Genomic DNA, 16212 nt, shown 5'->3' with positions numbered 1-16212 from the left:
ACTTCCTCCAACGTCGGTCGGCCGCAGAATGAGAGCAACATGGCGCCGAAAAAAACAAAAACAACTCCGCCCACCGCCGCATGACTACACAGAGGGAACGCCCAGGGAAAAAATCGAGGGAACGCCCACGAATCTGGTCCGTGAATGACGGACAGATCTCTGTTCCAATGGCTAGCCTCCATTTATGGAGCTAGCCAATGGAACAGAGGGCGTATTCAAGTGTCCTTACTGTGAAGACTACAGATTTCTCTGGAGGCGGAGCTAAGAGCTCCGCGCTCCAGCGAAACCTAAAAAGGAAGTAAAAATAATAAATAATCAACAAGTTCTTGCCTTAATTGGCCATGGCTCCACTCTGTACTCACTGTCCCCAGATTGTTTATTAGTTTGGTGTTCACCTTTTAATCCCAGCCTCGCTGGTTATGCACTTTTTAGTAATGTATGTTTTTCTGCCAGTACAGTATATGTCTTACTCTTAATCTGATGTACTGTGATACCCTCTTGGAACCTGCTCGTGTTTGCATTTATAAGTAAAATTGGTTCTTTCCCGCTATTATTTCCTACCCATCCATATTGTGAAGCGCTCTGATACCCGCCTGGGTCTTGTTCCCGCTATACAAAACTTTATAAATAAAATAAATAAATAATTCCATTACTGCATTTCCCTGCAGATTACTACCATGTGAGGCATGGCAGTCCCAAGTATGGTAAACAAAAGAATTAATCGGAAAGGTAGGGAGAAAATTCTCTGCACATCTGTGTGTTTGCTTTTATAAACCAAACTCTCACTGTGAGAGAAATACACCCAATGTATGTTTATTTTTAGAAGTGCAGTGCCAAAAGCTGTGGTAGAAAGCTGCACTATTCAAGCTAGGCTTAAAATGTGTTTCACCGCTTATAAATGTATCCTGTTTTATTCCCATGTGTTTGGGTTTTCGACTAGAAAATATGTATCTTAAATCCATGTGTGTCATGGCCTGTATACCATTATAAGTGTAAGTGTACAATGGTCTGTGACTACTTGACTACTGTCATAGTTAACCATTTAGTTTTATATAAAAATACATTATAACTAATTACATTTAATGTAATAATGCCTTTCAGGCAGACCTTTAGGGTGCACCCAGTGTGCTGCAATCGCTGAAATTTATTTGTATGCTCTTCTATTTTTAAGAGGAAAAATGCATATAATCAATCAAATGGGAGAAAACGAAGAACATCGGATCCTCCTGGAAGAACAGAGGGAACAGGAAGCCCAGCAGATGCTGCAGTACCTTGAAGAGCTGCAAATGAATGACTTCAAGGCAGGTTGCACAGTTTCTATAGTTTAAAATGAGGTATCTTGATATGTCTATTGCTAAGACCTTGTAGATGATGTGCACTTGTCTTCCTGGAAATTGATTTTGCGCATCCCATCTTAGTGAATTATGGCTCTAGTAATGGGTCCTTGCCATTAAAACGTTTCTGAGGTTAAGTGAAATATTCATCATCATCCAATTCTATGTGCAGCTAATTCAAGACACTGCATAAAATGCAACATACATTATAAGAAAAAATAATTGTTAATATAGATTCTAAAAGATCATAAAATATTGCATAGCAATTTTATTCAGTAAAATATGCATAACACAATGTTCCCCAATTAGCAATAATTGTATCATCTTATGAAGGGTATATCCACATGCACAATGTTAAAGAATGTCCATGTATTCCATAAAAAGTCCACGAAAGCAAATAGACTTCTCTCGCAGGGGATTTCCATTTATTGTCTGTGGCGCTGAATAGTCCCACCTCAGAGCAGTTGTTACATATACATATATCTTCTTAAGTATAGATTTTCGCCTTTCTTCAGGAAGGCCTGCAAAGACACTTTAGAGAGAGAGAGACAGGGTATGCAGCCTATTTACCTAGTCTACAATGGCCAGATTCTTCATCTTGATAAGAAAAAAGGGGCCAGGACATAGCAATTTTAAGATAATTTTAGCACAAACAGTTAAAATATCTCTCACAAACCCTTTTTTATGGTAGAGATGAAGGGAGCAGGACAGATAGCCTCATAGGCTGCCATTATATGTCTAAAAACGTCACTGTGCCTTCAAGAATCCAGACTCCACCAGTATCCCATCATGCATTGCAGGTAGCAGTTACTTCAGTTCTTTTTGAAGACTCCTTCTGACAGGACCCTGGAGCATTGAGCTCAACCCAAAAAAATGTTCATCAAAATTCTTGATTGAATTTGACTGCAGACAGTTTCACTCGATGCCTTTTGTCTCTCCCTGCCTTTTTTTGAGTTTTCCTGACCGGAATTACAGGCAATTTGCCATCTCTTTTTGACAGGTGCCTAGCCTATGGTAGAAAAAAGCCAAAACAGATCCACACTAAAGTGTGTATAATCTACCTTCCAAAATACCATGTTCGTGAGTCTTGCCAGCACTGCACAAACATTTCTAGATACACCCTGAGAGACTGTGATAAAATGTGCCTTAATGGAACAGAGGAGCGAAGAAGACTATGGTCTCAATCTGAAGCTGGGACCTCAGGGCATGGTGAGGGTCAGACCTCTACCAGGTCTATGTTATCAGCCTCTGGTGGATGTGCCAAGAAGAAAACGGCACAAAAACGTCATCGGTCCCAGTCGAGGTTGAAGGCATTGACATCGAAGAGAAGTACGGCACTGACCTGTTCACCGTCTATTCAAGGTACGATGTCGAGCAAGCTGCAAAGATCAGCGTTGACACCAGGTCTGTCAAGGTCGTCCATTACTTCTTCGACCCGCAGGTCCCGCTCGACGTTGAGGTCACCGTCGAGGTCGGCATCAAGGCAGTGCTAAGATGTACAAGAGGCAACGTCAAAGATCAACGTCAAGGCATACTCTGACATTGAGGCGCCGTCGGCGTTCACCGTCGACAAGTAGGTCCGCATTGAGGCTTTGAGTTTCATCGATGTCGAGAACTCTTTCGATGTCGTCCAGGCTACCGGACGCTAAAAAAAGAGAAGACGTGTTATTCCTCACCATGTCTGAGTACTCAAGAACGTATTCTCAATCTTTAGGTCTTCATCCAGCTTCTCCATCACCTTCGCCTCTTCCGCCTCTACCTCTGCCACCACCTCCGCCACCTCCTCCGCCATCGCCTCCATCATAGGCACCAGTTAAACCGTGGAGATCACGGTCTAGATCACGGCACCATTCTAGCCCCCTTCATCGTAGCTCACTTTGGCTTCTTTAGGTGCTCACATCATCGTCATCATCACTAATGCTCTCACACAAGATCCTCCAATTCTACTGGACATTATTCACCAGCATTTTCGTACTCTCCACCTCCATGTATTTCACCAGTGGATGATGTTACCACATTCCTTTGAGATGAGGGTTGGGACCTGCAGTTCCAATCCTGCATATTTTTACCCTCCAGTGGGTTCAGTTGCTCAATATTAATTTCAGGACATGTTCCAGAAGCCCTTCATTGAGCCTCGAATTGAGACTCTGCCTGCATTAATTAAATTCCTTGCTAGCGCAGATCACGAAGGGAACCTTTCCCCTCATGCAGACCCAGTCAGTTCAATGTGGGCGGTGCAGTCACTCCACGGCCTGAAGCCGCCGTGTAGAAATGCTTTCACAGATTTTGCTCAGATTCGAGGACGCACTCCATAGCAGGTATTGCAGCGTGCATTTGAACATTGAACTCATGAAAGGCACACCGGAGGCCAATTATGCAAATTCAAAAGGAGCACGCAGAAGACAGTGCAGCGCACACAATGATACAGTTGCTCTTTATGGCCTCTGGGGAAGGGAAAAAGTTTCCTGAAACGCGTCAGGCCGAGGGATGGTATTTCGAATGTGAAGCTGCCTGCATTGTGAATAAAAAGGCTGTACCTACCTGCTATGGTGTCACTAGCCAGACTGAGGATGAGACCTGTTCAAGAGGAACTACAGAAGCAATGGCAACAAGCTTTGGGATCCTTTGAACACTTAATTCAGATCAAAAGAGGAATGGTGAATGCACTGCAATGGTGGTTTCATGAACCAAATCATGTACAAAGCCGTACATTTCTCCAAACGATCCCAGACTTCATACTGACAAACAGACGCCTCCAAGGAGGGCTGGGGAGGTCACTTACAAGAATTTCAAATTCAGGGCAAATAGTCTTCTACGCAGAATCATCAGCAGATCACAGATCACAGTCTGGAACTCAAAGCCATATTCCTATCTCTTCAGGCTTTCTTGACGAGAATAGTGGGCTCCTCTGTGCTGGTTCGTATGGACAATACGACCAGCAGGTACTACGTCAACAAACAAGGAGGAACAAGGTCCATTACGTTATCGCAAGAGGCACAGAAATTATGGGATTGGACGACACAGCATGGGATCTCTTTAAAGGTCGAGCATGTCAGAGGTATGCACAATACTCAGGCAGACAGGTTAAGCAGAACTCAGACCAGTTGTCACGAGTTGTCACGAGTTCCATCTCGACAAGGTATTTTGAAGATGGGGAAAACCTGTATTGGACCTCTTCGCGGTGAAGGAGAACGCCAAATGCCAGTATTATGCCAGCAGATTCCCTTTACCAGAGTCAAAGGGGAATGCCCTTTTAATGCGATGGTCAAGGATATATGCTTACGCTTTCACCCATCACATTAATTCCCAGGGAATTAACCAAGATGAAAGTGGAAGGATGTTGTCTAGTACTGAGAGCGCCACGGTAGCCCAGACAAGACTGGTTCCCGGAGCTACTCCTGCTGTCGGAGTCGAAGCCCATTCGCCTGCAGCCATCTCTATCTCTGTTATTGAGGGACAAGAGCCAGGTGCGTAATCGAGGCTCGCAATCTCTACATATGCACGCATAAGTTCTTACAATTAAGGGATCTAGATATCTCGCAGGAGTGCAAGGAAGTTATTGCCAAATCCCGAGCGGTTAGCACTGTCAAGACATACCGCCTAAAATGGAAGTAATTCTGTTTCTGGTGTGAGCAGAACAACCTTCACCCGATTCAAGTGCCTCCGAAGTAGATTTTACCATATCTTCTTTGGCAAAATCAGGTCTCACTTTCTCTTCAGTGAAGGTTCACCTGGCTGCAATTTCACGTTATGCCCAGACGTGGGTCCCTTGCTGACTTTTTCACTGGTTCAAGCTATCCTGGCTGATGAGGGGTGAAAGCCAAAACCGATCATAGGATGCTTGGTTCCAGTCCAGGGAGGACCTGGCCTGGCAGTTCGGGCTGGAATGTTCCCATTGGGCACAGGGTCAAGACTGATTTGCATATGGTTTGGTTCAAACTGGAATGGCATAGTGAGCAACAAAATAATGGATTTAGGCCCTGATCTCTGTACTGGTGTGAATGTATGACATTGTTCTGCATTCTGTCTATCAGTTGTTCTTTTTGTATTTGTCACCCAGAGTGGGACGGGTATGTCCAGACAAGGGTCCTGTGCTCTCCATGACACTGGAGTCAAGCTATCCTGGCTGATGAGGGGTGAAACCCCGAAACCGGTCCTAGGATGCTTGGTTCCAGTTCAGGGAGAACCTGGCCTGGCATTTTGGGCTGGACTGTTCCCATTGGGCACAGGGCCAAGACTGACTTGCATATGGCTTGGTTCAAACTGGAATGGCATGGTGAGCAAAAAAATTATGGATTTAGGCCAGAGTTCTGTCCCGGTTTGAATGTAAGACATTGTTCTGCATTCTGTCCATCAATTTTTCTTTTTGCATTTGTTATCCCGTGTGGGACGGGTATGCCCAGACGTGGGTCCCGTGCTCTCCATGCCACTGGAGTCAAGCTATCCTGGCTGAGGAGGAGTGAAACCCCGAAACCGGTCCTAGGATGCTTGGTTCCAGTCCAGGGAGGACCTGGCCTGGCACTTCAGGCTTGACTGTTCCCATTGGGCACAGGGTCAAGACAGACATGCATATGGCTGGGTTCAAACTGGAATGGCATGGTGAGAAAAAGATGTTGGATTTAGGCCCAGATCTCTGTACTGGGATGAATGTATGACATTGTTCTGCATTCTGTCCATCAATTGTTCTTTTTGCATTTGTCACCCCAAATGGACAGGTATGTTCAGATGTGGGCCCCATGCTCTCCATGCCACTGAATTTGTGCTATCCTGGCTGATGAGGGGTGAAACCCCGAAACTGGTCCTAGGATGGCAGATTCCAGTCCAGGGAGAACCTGGCCTGGCAGTTCGGGCAGGACTGATCCCATTGGGCAAAGGGTCAAGACTGATTTGCATATGGCTGGGTTCAAACTGTAATGGTATGGTGAGCAAAAAAACTATGGATTTAGGCCCAGATCTCTACTGGGGTGAATGTATGACATTGTTCTGCATTCTGTCCATCAATTGTTTTTTTTGCATTTGTCATCCTGAGTGGGACGGGTATGCCCAGACGTGGGTGCGTGCTCTCCATGCCCCTGGAATGAAGCTGTCCTAGGACCAGTTTCGGGGTTTCGCCCCTCATCAGATATCCTGGCTGATGAGGGGTGAAACCCCGAAACCGGTCCTAGGATGCTTGGTTCCAGTCCAGGGAGGACCTGGCCTGGCAGTTTGGGCAGGACTGTTCCCATTGGGACAGGGTCAAGACTGTTTTGCATATGGCTGGGTTCAAACTGGAATGGTATGGTGAGCAGAAAAAGATGGATATAGTCCCAGATCTCTGTACTGGGATGAATGTTTGACATTGTTCTGAATTCTGTCCATCAATTGTTCTTTTTGAATGTTTAAAGGAGAAAGCAGAAGCACGTAACACTTGTTAGCAGTGGTAAAGTGAGAAGAGTCCTAAAGAAAACAAAAAAGAATTCAGCAAAACAGTAGGGGTGTGAAGGCAACAAGTTTGGGGATGACCCTCAGTTCCCTACTCCAAACATCCAACTGAGCTTCCCATGGCGGTGCCGCCATGAATTACTGCTCATAGTAAACCCACATAAGGTGGAGATTGTTCCCTTGTAGGATTAATCACAAACTTGAGAGCTAAACTCATCAATTATCACTAATATAGCATCATAGACTTCAGAATTTCCTGCATGAAAGTCAACATTGAAATCAAGAGCCACACAAACTAAGCTCACTCAGTCAAGTTATGCCTTTGGAAAGAAAATCCTGAATCCCAACTGTAAATAGGGATTCCTTGGAAACTAAAAAATGCAGCACTTCCAACAAGAGCCGTCAATCACCTTCCCTGCCGACTCAACACATTAATACTCCACTAACCTTCCCAGTAACTTCCAAATGACTAAAATCTTGCAGCTGGCAACACAAACAGAACCTCCCATCATAGGGAGTAAGGACAACAATGAATCACATGCCGCCGTGCAAGAGATGTCCCTGAATACAAAGCAATATGGGGTCATGGTCACTGTATTCCAATAGAGGACGGGAGCCAAATACCCAAAGGCCCACTGCTAGGATTAAAGTTGCCCAGGCCACTAATAGATAAAAGTCTTTTTGGTTCCTTGTAAGCAATACCTTTAAAGCTGGGATCTCTAAGGTGCCCAAATCCACGGCTAGGAAGGCACACAACGTCCTACAGAACAAACTTTATTTTGGTAATGAGAAAAAGTGGCCAAAATTTCAGTCTTCAAGTGGAAAATGTTATTGGATTTATCATTCAGCAAGATACACCTTGTCAATCGAATCTCACAAAATGCACATGGTTCCTGCAAGTGAGTCTATAGGCAAAGACCACCTGAATTTCAGTTTGATAAAAACACCATTCTTGCCATCACTTTAATGAAATGAGTAAGTGAAACCTTACACTCCACCTTCATACATTACTGCTGCCTAGACGTTCAGTCCAAATCCAAGATCAGCGTGGGACAGGTGGTTCTTATTAAGAACAGCTTTCATTAAAATTAGAAGGCTCATTCCCACTTCAGACTTATTTTCGTGAACTGCATTCTAATCACAGTTTAAGCATGTAAATCTGTAAAAGTTTAAGATATGGAGAGGAAAACATTGAAATAATATGTCATCAGCATTGGAGTAATTTACAGATTTAAATGCAAGCCTCCCAATATTGACTTACTTTATTAGTGGTATAAATATCTCAGCTGTGATAGTGTACAGTGGGAGCGTAGCTCAAATCCACAGGATCCTACTATCTTCCTTGCCACCCAGACAATAAGATGGATAAGCTATACATAATTCTATGTTGAATGCTTCCTGTCTAACCCAGGACAGTGTCAGGATGATGACAGAGAATAATTTAAGTAACTGAATCTGTGCAAGATATGAAAGATGGAACTAGGTAAATATTTTTTTCTTACTGAAGAGTGAATAGAAACTCGAAGTATGGAACTGATTTTGATATGCAAAAAAGAAATACTCAAGACAAGTAGCCAACGCCACACCGGATCAGAAAAGACAAGAGGCAAAACTCGCAAGCAAAACAGGCACAGGGAAGGTGATGCGTCGGTTCCTTACGAGCAAGAAAGTTGATTCGTTGGTTCTTTGCTCCAGGGGAGGTGAAGCTTTGGTTCCTTACTGCTACTCAAGGAAGGTGATGCGTCCGTTTCTTACTGTGTGGGGGGTGAGACACCGGTTTCTTACTGCAGCCCCAGTGTTGATGCGTCAAAATCCAACTGCACTGGAGGTTGATGGGGTGACAGTCACACAAGCGCTGCTTCAATTTCTTCAGCCAAGGTCCAGTGATGCGTCAATTTTTCTTGCCCCACAGCAGGGCCTGCATCTGAATCGGTGCAGTGATCGGTGTACGGGACCCAGCATGCATCAGTTTTATTGGGGCACTGGTTGAGGTTGCGTCGATTCTTTGGCTGCACGGGTCCATGCATTGGAATTTTCCCCCACACTGCATTGCAGCGTCGAATAAAAAACAGCCACAAGAAGGGTGGAGCTTTGACTTTCTTGGTTTTTTTAGTTCTTCACAGCCTTCTGTAGTAGGAACAACCTCCGGAGGACCAGGACTGGAATAGGTGCCCCCAGGAAGGTCAGAACCCCTAGCAGTGGAGTTCAAGAAGGCAGTAGGTGAAGCCTTTGAGTCTCTGAGACTTCAGAACAGGTGGCAAGCACATACAATCCCGTGGAGATTCTTCTCAAGCAGGTTTCACAGCAAAGTCTGTTCTTTGTCCTCTCTTTAGCAGAAGCAGCAACTGCAAACCAGCAAAGCAACACATAACAAATGGGAACTTTTACTCCTCAAAGCTCTTCAGCTCTTCGTCCTTGGTAGAGGTTCCTCTTGATTCCAGACATAATCTAAAATTCTGGGATTTTAGGTCGAATACCCTATACCCCTTCGAAGTCTTTGTTCAGAAAGTATCCCTTGTCAGTAAAACCAGCTCTATCCTCCCTGGGCCAGTTTCATTATAGGAGGAGGAGACAGCATTGAGCAGAGCAGCCACAGCCTATTCTGGTGTCAGTGCCAACTTCTCCCACAACTATGGCCCATCAGCATATGCAGGGCATAACTCAGCTCCCTTTGTGTGAGTGTCTGGAGTGAATGCACAAACTGCCCCTGTCAGTCTAAAAACCAGACGGTAAATCCATAAGCAGGCAGAGGCACACAGGATGGTTAACCAAGAAAATGCCCTCTTTCTAAAACTGGCATTTTCAAACACACAGTTTAAAAAACACCTTTACTAAAAGTTGTGTTATTAAATTCTGAGTTCAGAGAGCCTGTACTACAAATATCTAGCTGTTCCCAATTGAAAGTTACACAAAATGTTAGAAGGCAGCTCCAATGATAGCCTTTGGGAGAACTAGTCTTTGCAATAGTGGAAAACAAATTTGTTATTGTTTCACTACGAGTACATATAAAAAATATACCAGCACATATCCTACCTTTCACATACACTGCACCCTGTCCAGAGGGGTGCCATGGGCCTACCCTAGGGGTAACTTACATGAAAGAAAGGGGAAGGTTAGCGCCTGGCAAGAGGGTGCCCTTGACTTCTGATGTTGCATGCTCTATGTTCATGACATCTTAACACTAATATTTTCCCGAAAACTTTGTTACTGCGATATTTCACAAATTATAAGTTCCTTATAGCACCAACTGAATTTGACTATCTAACAAATCAAAAGTGGTATATATGAAACAAAGCAGGTGGACCCTAGACTGAATTCTTCAAAACAGAAGGCTGAAAGCATACACTGTAGCTCTGTATACATTTTATAATCGATTACATTTAGCATAATAGGGTAAACTCTTTACAATAATGCTTACTACTAGGGGCAGTAGTCTATAACTGGAACTAACTCTTTTTTAAATGTATATCTAAAAAATAGAATTAAATATTGGATTAGCACACCAAATAATGTGGCTGTAAATTATCTCTGCAAGGCTTCAAATGTACCTTTAAAATTTACAAAATGCACTGTTAAAATATATTTTGTTAAACTACAGCAACAAGAGTGCATGAGCATCTATTTAATCCACTATCACAGCAAGGTGCAGACCCGATGATCCATATATTTATACACCTAAGCTGAGGTATAGATGTTGGTCATGACAAGCTTGAGATTTCTTTTAACTCTATATTTCTTGATCCTCTGAATCTGCACACACATTCTGGCTCCTCGGATCAGTGATGATCACAAGCTGGAATGTTCTCGACGAGCTCTGAAATCCCATAGATGTACTGTCTAGCTCTTCTCCTCCATGCCGTATCTACACAACAATCTAGGCCTTCAAATGCAATGCACAGGAAGGGGTCACTGCTATGTGCTCTGTTTTTCAGCTTCATAACACTCACACAACTCCAGTCGCCTGCCACAAATTCCATAGCCTTAGGCCATTTCGCTTACATGGTCTACTGAAAAAAATGGTTAGCTAATCTTCAGAAAATCCAAATTGGAGTGTATTTGTTTCCCAATTTTTGGCTTAAAAAGATTGATTATGTTTTTGAAAGTCATGAGTGCCACTGGTTTACAGTTCAGTAACATGCACTGTAAAGCCACATATGTGGTCCACAGGTGCCATTAAAAATAAGATATTTGTTTTATCTTAAGAACGTTTATGCCCATAATCGATTTCTAAACTGAACCTCAAAGAAATTCCTCATGTGTATTCTGTTCTGTTATATTGTATTAGTTTATTTTAACGTTATGTGGCACACTGTCATTCATAAATAAGTTGTGCGTAATGATGTTGATTTTTAAATCGTTGTCTACATTACAGTTGAGTTGAAATTGTCATTGTAATAACGTGTCTTTCATTATTACCTATGACAATTCCAAAAATGTTGGCTTTTAAAATGTTGTTTTTAGGTCTAGTCTGGGCAGTCCAAGCGCGCCTCTCTGAACCTTGCTGTATTGGAGAATGTACTTGGAGCCCCGCCCACTCTCCGCCCATATTTGTCATTGGCTTGTGTTATTGTCCTTCATAAATGCTGGCTTCTGATTAATTATTAGGCTTGTTAGTCACTCCTTAGTATCACCTTCATTCGAACGGAGTACTTGTAGAGCGTGCTACTTACCCGTGAGGGTCTCAAGGCGCTGAGGGGAGGGGGTGCTGCTACTGTTCGAAGAGCCAGGTCTTGAGGAGTCTTCTGAAGGCGAGTAGGTCTTGGGTCTGCCGTATGTGGGTAGGGAGGGTGTTCCAGGTCTTGGCGGCAAGGTAGGAGAAGGATCTGCCGCCGGAGGTTGTTCGTTGGGTGCGGGGGACAGTGGCGAGGGTGAGGCTGGCGGAGCGGAGCTGGCGCGTGGGGGTGTAGAAGCTGTGTCTGCTGTTAAGGTAGGCATGCAGAGGGTATTGTAGCAGGAGGAGGAGACGGCGTTGACCTGCGTAGCCATGGAGAGGGAGAAGTCGAGGATGAATCCTAGGTTGTGTGTATGGTCGGTGGGTGTTGGTGCTGTTCCCAGTGTGGTTGGCCACCAGGAGTCGTCCCAGGCTGAGGGGGTGGGTCCGAGGATGAGTACCTCCATCTTGTCCGAGTTCAGTTTCAGATGGTTGCTCCTCATCCAGTCGGCGACGGCCTTCATTCCCTCGTGGAGGTTGGTTTTGGCGGTGTGTGGGTCCTTGGTGAGGGAGAGGATGAGCTGGGTGTCGTCGGCATAGGAGATGATGTTGAGGTCGGGCTGGCGGGCCACTTGTGCGAGGGGGTCCATGTAGATGTTGAACAGCTGAGGGATGAGCCCTGGGGGACGCCGCAGATGATGTCGGTGGCTTCGGATGGGTGGGAGGCGGACGCTCTGGGTTCTGCCGGAGAGGAAGGACGTGGTCCAGTCAAGTGCCTTCTCTTGGATTCTGGCTTCTAGGAGGCGTGTCTTTAGAGTGCGATGGCAGACCGTGTCGAAGGCAGCCGACAGGTCCAGGAGGATGAGGGCTGATGTTTCGCTGTTGTCTAGTTTTGTCTTCATTTGTAACCTCCCATGAGGACTGGCCCTTTTACTTCTTTGTTACACGGTATGTCTTATTTAGTCTGACGTTTTTCGGAGACAATATATTATATATTATTTAGTCTGACAGCACTATTTTTTTAATGAGTTTCTCCTACTGCAGGCACAACGTTTTCCTCTAACATCGCGCTTTCATGAGGCGCTTTTGTTCTGTTGGGCTCGCCATATTCAACTTCTAAAATATCATGTGTTTATATTTTGCAGCACGCTATGTTGTGCTTTCACTTAAACAATGCCTTGCCTTGCTTTCACTTTAAATCTCTTTAAAAATGACAGCCGGGCATTTTTTTGGGTCTTCCCTGTGGCTGTATAGAACTTGTTTTGTTCTGGTCCTGAGGCTGTTGCCCCATCTCTCCAACGTTTTTTTGTTGCCCCCACACCCCCCATTCCTCCATACACAAGTACGATCGCCTAACTTTCAGCAGTACAAAGTGTTTGATTTTACTGCCATGGTCCCCTTTAGACATGCGTTGTCAAACATTAGTTCTCTGGTGGATTCCTTCTGCCTTCTGGTTTTTTATGGTATTTAGAAACGAAAGCAAGGTACAGAAATCCCATTTCTAAACACAGTTCTTCACAAGACAGGAAGTAAGCCCCACGATGGGTGAGTTGGTGGAAGGGGGAGTAATACCTGTGCTTTGAGAGTGCACAAAAAGCTAATAATTCCCCGTCCCATTTCAAATTTACATCTAAGTGTAACCATTTTATGTTTATGTCATATATAGTTACTGAGAAATGTAGGTGGTCTAGTGGCTACGACTTTTGATTCGACACCAGTAGTTTCAATCTCTTGACCAGTAGTTCCAATCTCTTATCATGACTGAAAATCTCAACTAAATTGTGTGGTCCAGGACAAACCATCTTGCCTACTAAAATTAGTTCTTCAAATGGCACGATGGCTCAGTGAGTTAAAACCCTTGTGTGGTGGCTTGTAGGCATTTAGTTCGAAAGCACCGAGGCCCATCGCCCTTTCATCCTTTCGTAGCCAATGAAGTTACTGCAATTAAACTGGATAATATTAACAATTGTTATATACGGTGCATAGAAACAACAGAAGTTTGATATGAAGCGCTATAGAAATATTATAATCCATCTTTTCACCCAGAACGGAATTGCTCTCCCTATTGAGCAAGACAATAATGAATTGTCACAGACTGCAACAGAAATACTTGTGAACGTCTAGTGGTGCGCTAGGATGAATCGAAACGATGCAGCTTTCTTTCATTCGAAAATTCACGCATTCACACCTGTGGTCTCTTGTAGCAGGGCTTTCTTCTGTGTTTGCACAGCGCCTTCCTCACTGTTGCCTTTGTTGTACCTGACTTTATTAACCTCATTTTTATGCTTCAATTGATTATTTAGGTCGAGCCTATAAGCGGCAGCGTGCATGCGCTGCTCGCTTTGCGAAGCATGCAGTATTCAGCATGGATTGGAAGCTCTGTGGAAGCTCCGCCCACTCTGCGCCCATCTTTTTCATTAGCTTGTGTCTTTAAATGCTGCCTTCCGATTGGTTTTAGGCTTGTAGTCCCTCCTTATGACGGTCATGTCGTCATTTTTATCCTTCCATGGCTACTGGCCCCTTTACTTCGAGTGTTGTACAGTTTGTTTTTTTAGATTGTGAGCACTACTTTCTTCCCGGGCATCCCCCCTCCCGCAGTCCGTGCCTTCCCCCCCGCACTACCTTTGTTCGTGCCTTCTCGCCCACCCTTACTCGCGTTTGCAATGCAATAGGTCTCGCGTAAATGCAAGTCCTATTGCATTGCAAATGCTTGTTTGATTTAGGGAACCTAATAATAATTTTTTCTTACGAGAGAAAATACGGGTACGTTTGCATGTTTACTGCACAGGTACACACTATGAACTGCTATCTAAATTCTGGTTTTGTTCCTTAGTGCTAGAGACTCCTCGATAGAGAGAGAGAGCTCCCTCTTTGACTGCCACTCAACTTTGTATGTTTACAGGCTAGCCGTTTAAAAATGTTGTCCTTTTTTGTCCATGACCTTGAGACCGTGCGCCTTTTTTTTCTCTCAAAATCTGAGTGGTTTCTCGACAAGGACCAGCCTGGACTGTATCCCTTCTGGACACCAGGTATTATACCATACTTACCACATTTGCATCCCTTGCTGATAATCGTCACTTCCGCAGAGCAGGAGGGGGATCTTGCTCTCTCTTTAATACTTTGTTGAGGGTGCATATTGCTAACAGTCAGCTCTTCAGAGCCTGGTAGTTTATACAAATAAACATATTGCAAGCACAGCGAGAAAGCCCCTTCAGTTAGTGGATGGTACTTCTATGTGTAAACTGAGACATACCCTATTCTCCACGGAGCATGAAAACTTTATTGTGCAGCTTAACCTTGCGCTAAAATCTAGCTAAAGGTAATATACATGCAGCCAGATTCATCAAGCCCAAAACGGCTCGCAAAGGGTCAGATTCTGAGAATCTGGCCCTTTGCGAGCGCTATTTTTGCATTTGGGATTCATCATCCCAAATGCAACAAGCATTTACAATGCAATAGGTCTCGCATTATTAAAGTTTGAGCTATTGGCATTGTAAATGACAATGCCTTGTATTCATTTGTTTTTAAAACCTGCAATCGGTGCATAAACACGCACTTTGAACATATAGTCCTTCCTTAAGATGAGCAAGGCTGGCAGTAAAAGAGACTGCCAGCTTTGCTTCTCATAAGCATGGACTAGAAGTACAAAGTGCTTGTTTACGCACCAATGCAAATGAATAAAAGGCATTGTCATTTACAATGCCATTAGCTCAAACTTTAATAATGCAAGACCTATTGCATTGCTCTAACCATAAGGCTACATCCTCTCCCCTTGAAAATCGAAAAGTTTGCACCTTAACCTGCTTTGCTTACTGTACAGAACCAGAATGACAGTGGTTTACCAACGTCCACTAGGCCACAAGAATTTACGCGTATGAAAATCTTGGGAAAAAACAAACATTTTCACAACAAATATCTCAGGCCTACTGCCTTTAACATAACTTTACATAAACAGATCCGGCACACAGCCAAGATCACTGGCTTGAGACCATAAGCAACAATGTCCTGCTACTTAAGGCAACCAACATGTATGTGGGTGACGCCTAAGCCCCCTTCAACAGTGGTTATGAAATCTGTTTTTTACGTTGACTACAAAAGGTAACTCGACAGCTGCATTAGGAGCAAGAGATAAAAAGTTTTGAAACTGTGATGAAAAAGTATATTGCAATGTGGTAAATAATGACCTGGTGGGGCACAGAGGGAGGTGGAGAAAGGAAGAACTCAGTGCAAGGGCCGATACTTAAGTTTGTAGGAGGGAGCGAGAAAACGAGAGCAAGAAATACAGAAGGAAAAACATAAAGAACTAGTTTTAAATGCGTGCATGCTGTTTGCAAGGAATGCAGCTAGAGAAAGCAAATTTAAAATACAAAACACGTGTGCAATGCTGCTTTGCTTACTGTACAGAACCAGAATGACAGTGGTTTACCAACGTCCACTAGGCCGCAAGAATTTACGCGTATGAAAATCTTGGGGAAAAAACAAACATTTTCACAACAAATATCTCAGGCCTACTGCCTTTAACATAACTTTACATAAACAGATCCGGCACACAGCCAAGATCACTGGCTTGAGACCATAAGCAACAATGTCCTGCTACTCAAGGCAACCAACATGTATGTGGGTGACGCCTAAGCCCCTTTCAACAGTTGTTATGAAATCTGTTTTTTACGTTGACTACAAAAGGTCACTCGACAGCTGCATTAGGAGCAAGAGCTAAAAAGTTTTGAAACTGCGATGAAAAAGTATATTGCAATGTGGTAAATAATGACCTGGTGGGGCACAGAGGGAGGTGGAGAAAGGAAGAAC

General features: G+C 44.0%; 1 protein-coding gene across 1 annotated transcript in view; it reads left to right on the top strand.

The window, feature by feature from the left end:
* CFAP45 (cilia and flagella associated protein 45) overlaps window positions 1-16212 on the top strand; it is a 523391-nt gene that overhangs the window by 281226 nt on the left and 225953 nt on the right. The window contains exon 7 of the mRNA XM_078668990.1: window positions 1172-1301. Within this exon, the coding sequence (XP_078525116.1) occupies window positions 1172-1301 (130 nt within the window). The remainder of the gene's footprint in view (window positions 1-1171; window positions 1302-16212) is intronic.

The sequence above is a fragment of the Lissotriton helveticus genome, chromosome 12 (genome assembly GCF_964261635.1).
Source record: "Lissotriton helveticus chromosome 12, aLisHel1.1, whole genome shotgun sequence".
Lineage (NCBI taxonomy): Eukaryota > Metazoa > Chordata > Amphibia > Caudata > Salamandridae > Lissotriton > Lissotriton helveticus.
Note: the sequence above shows the minus strand (reverse complement) of the source record. Positions and strands in the feature narration are given on the sequence as shown.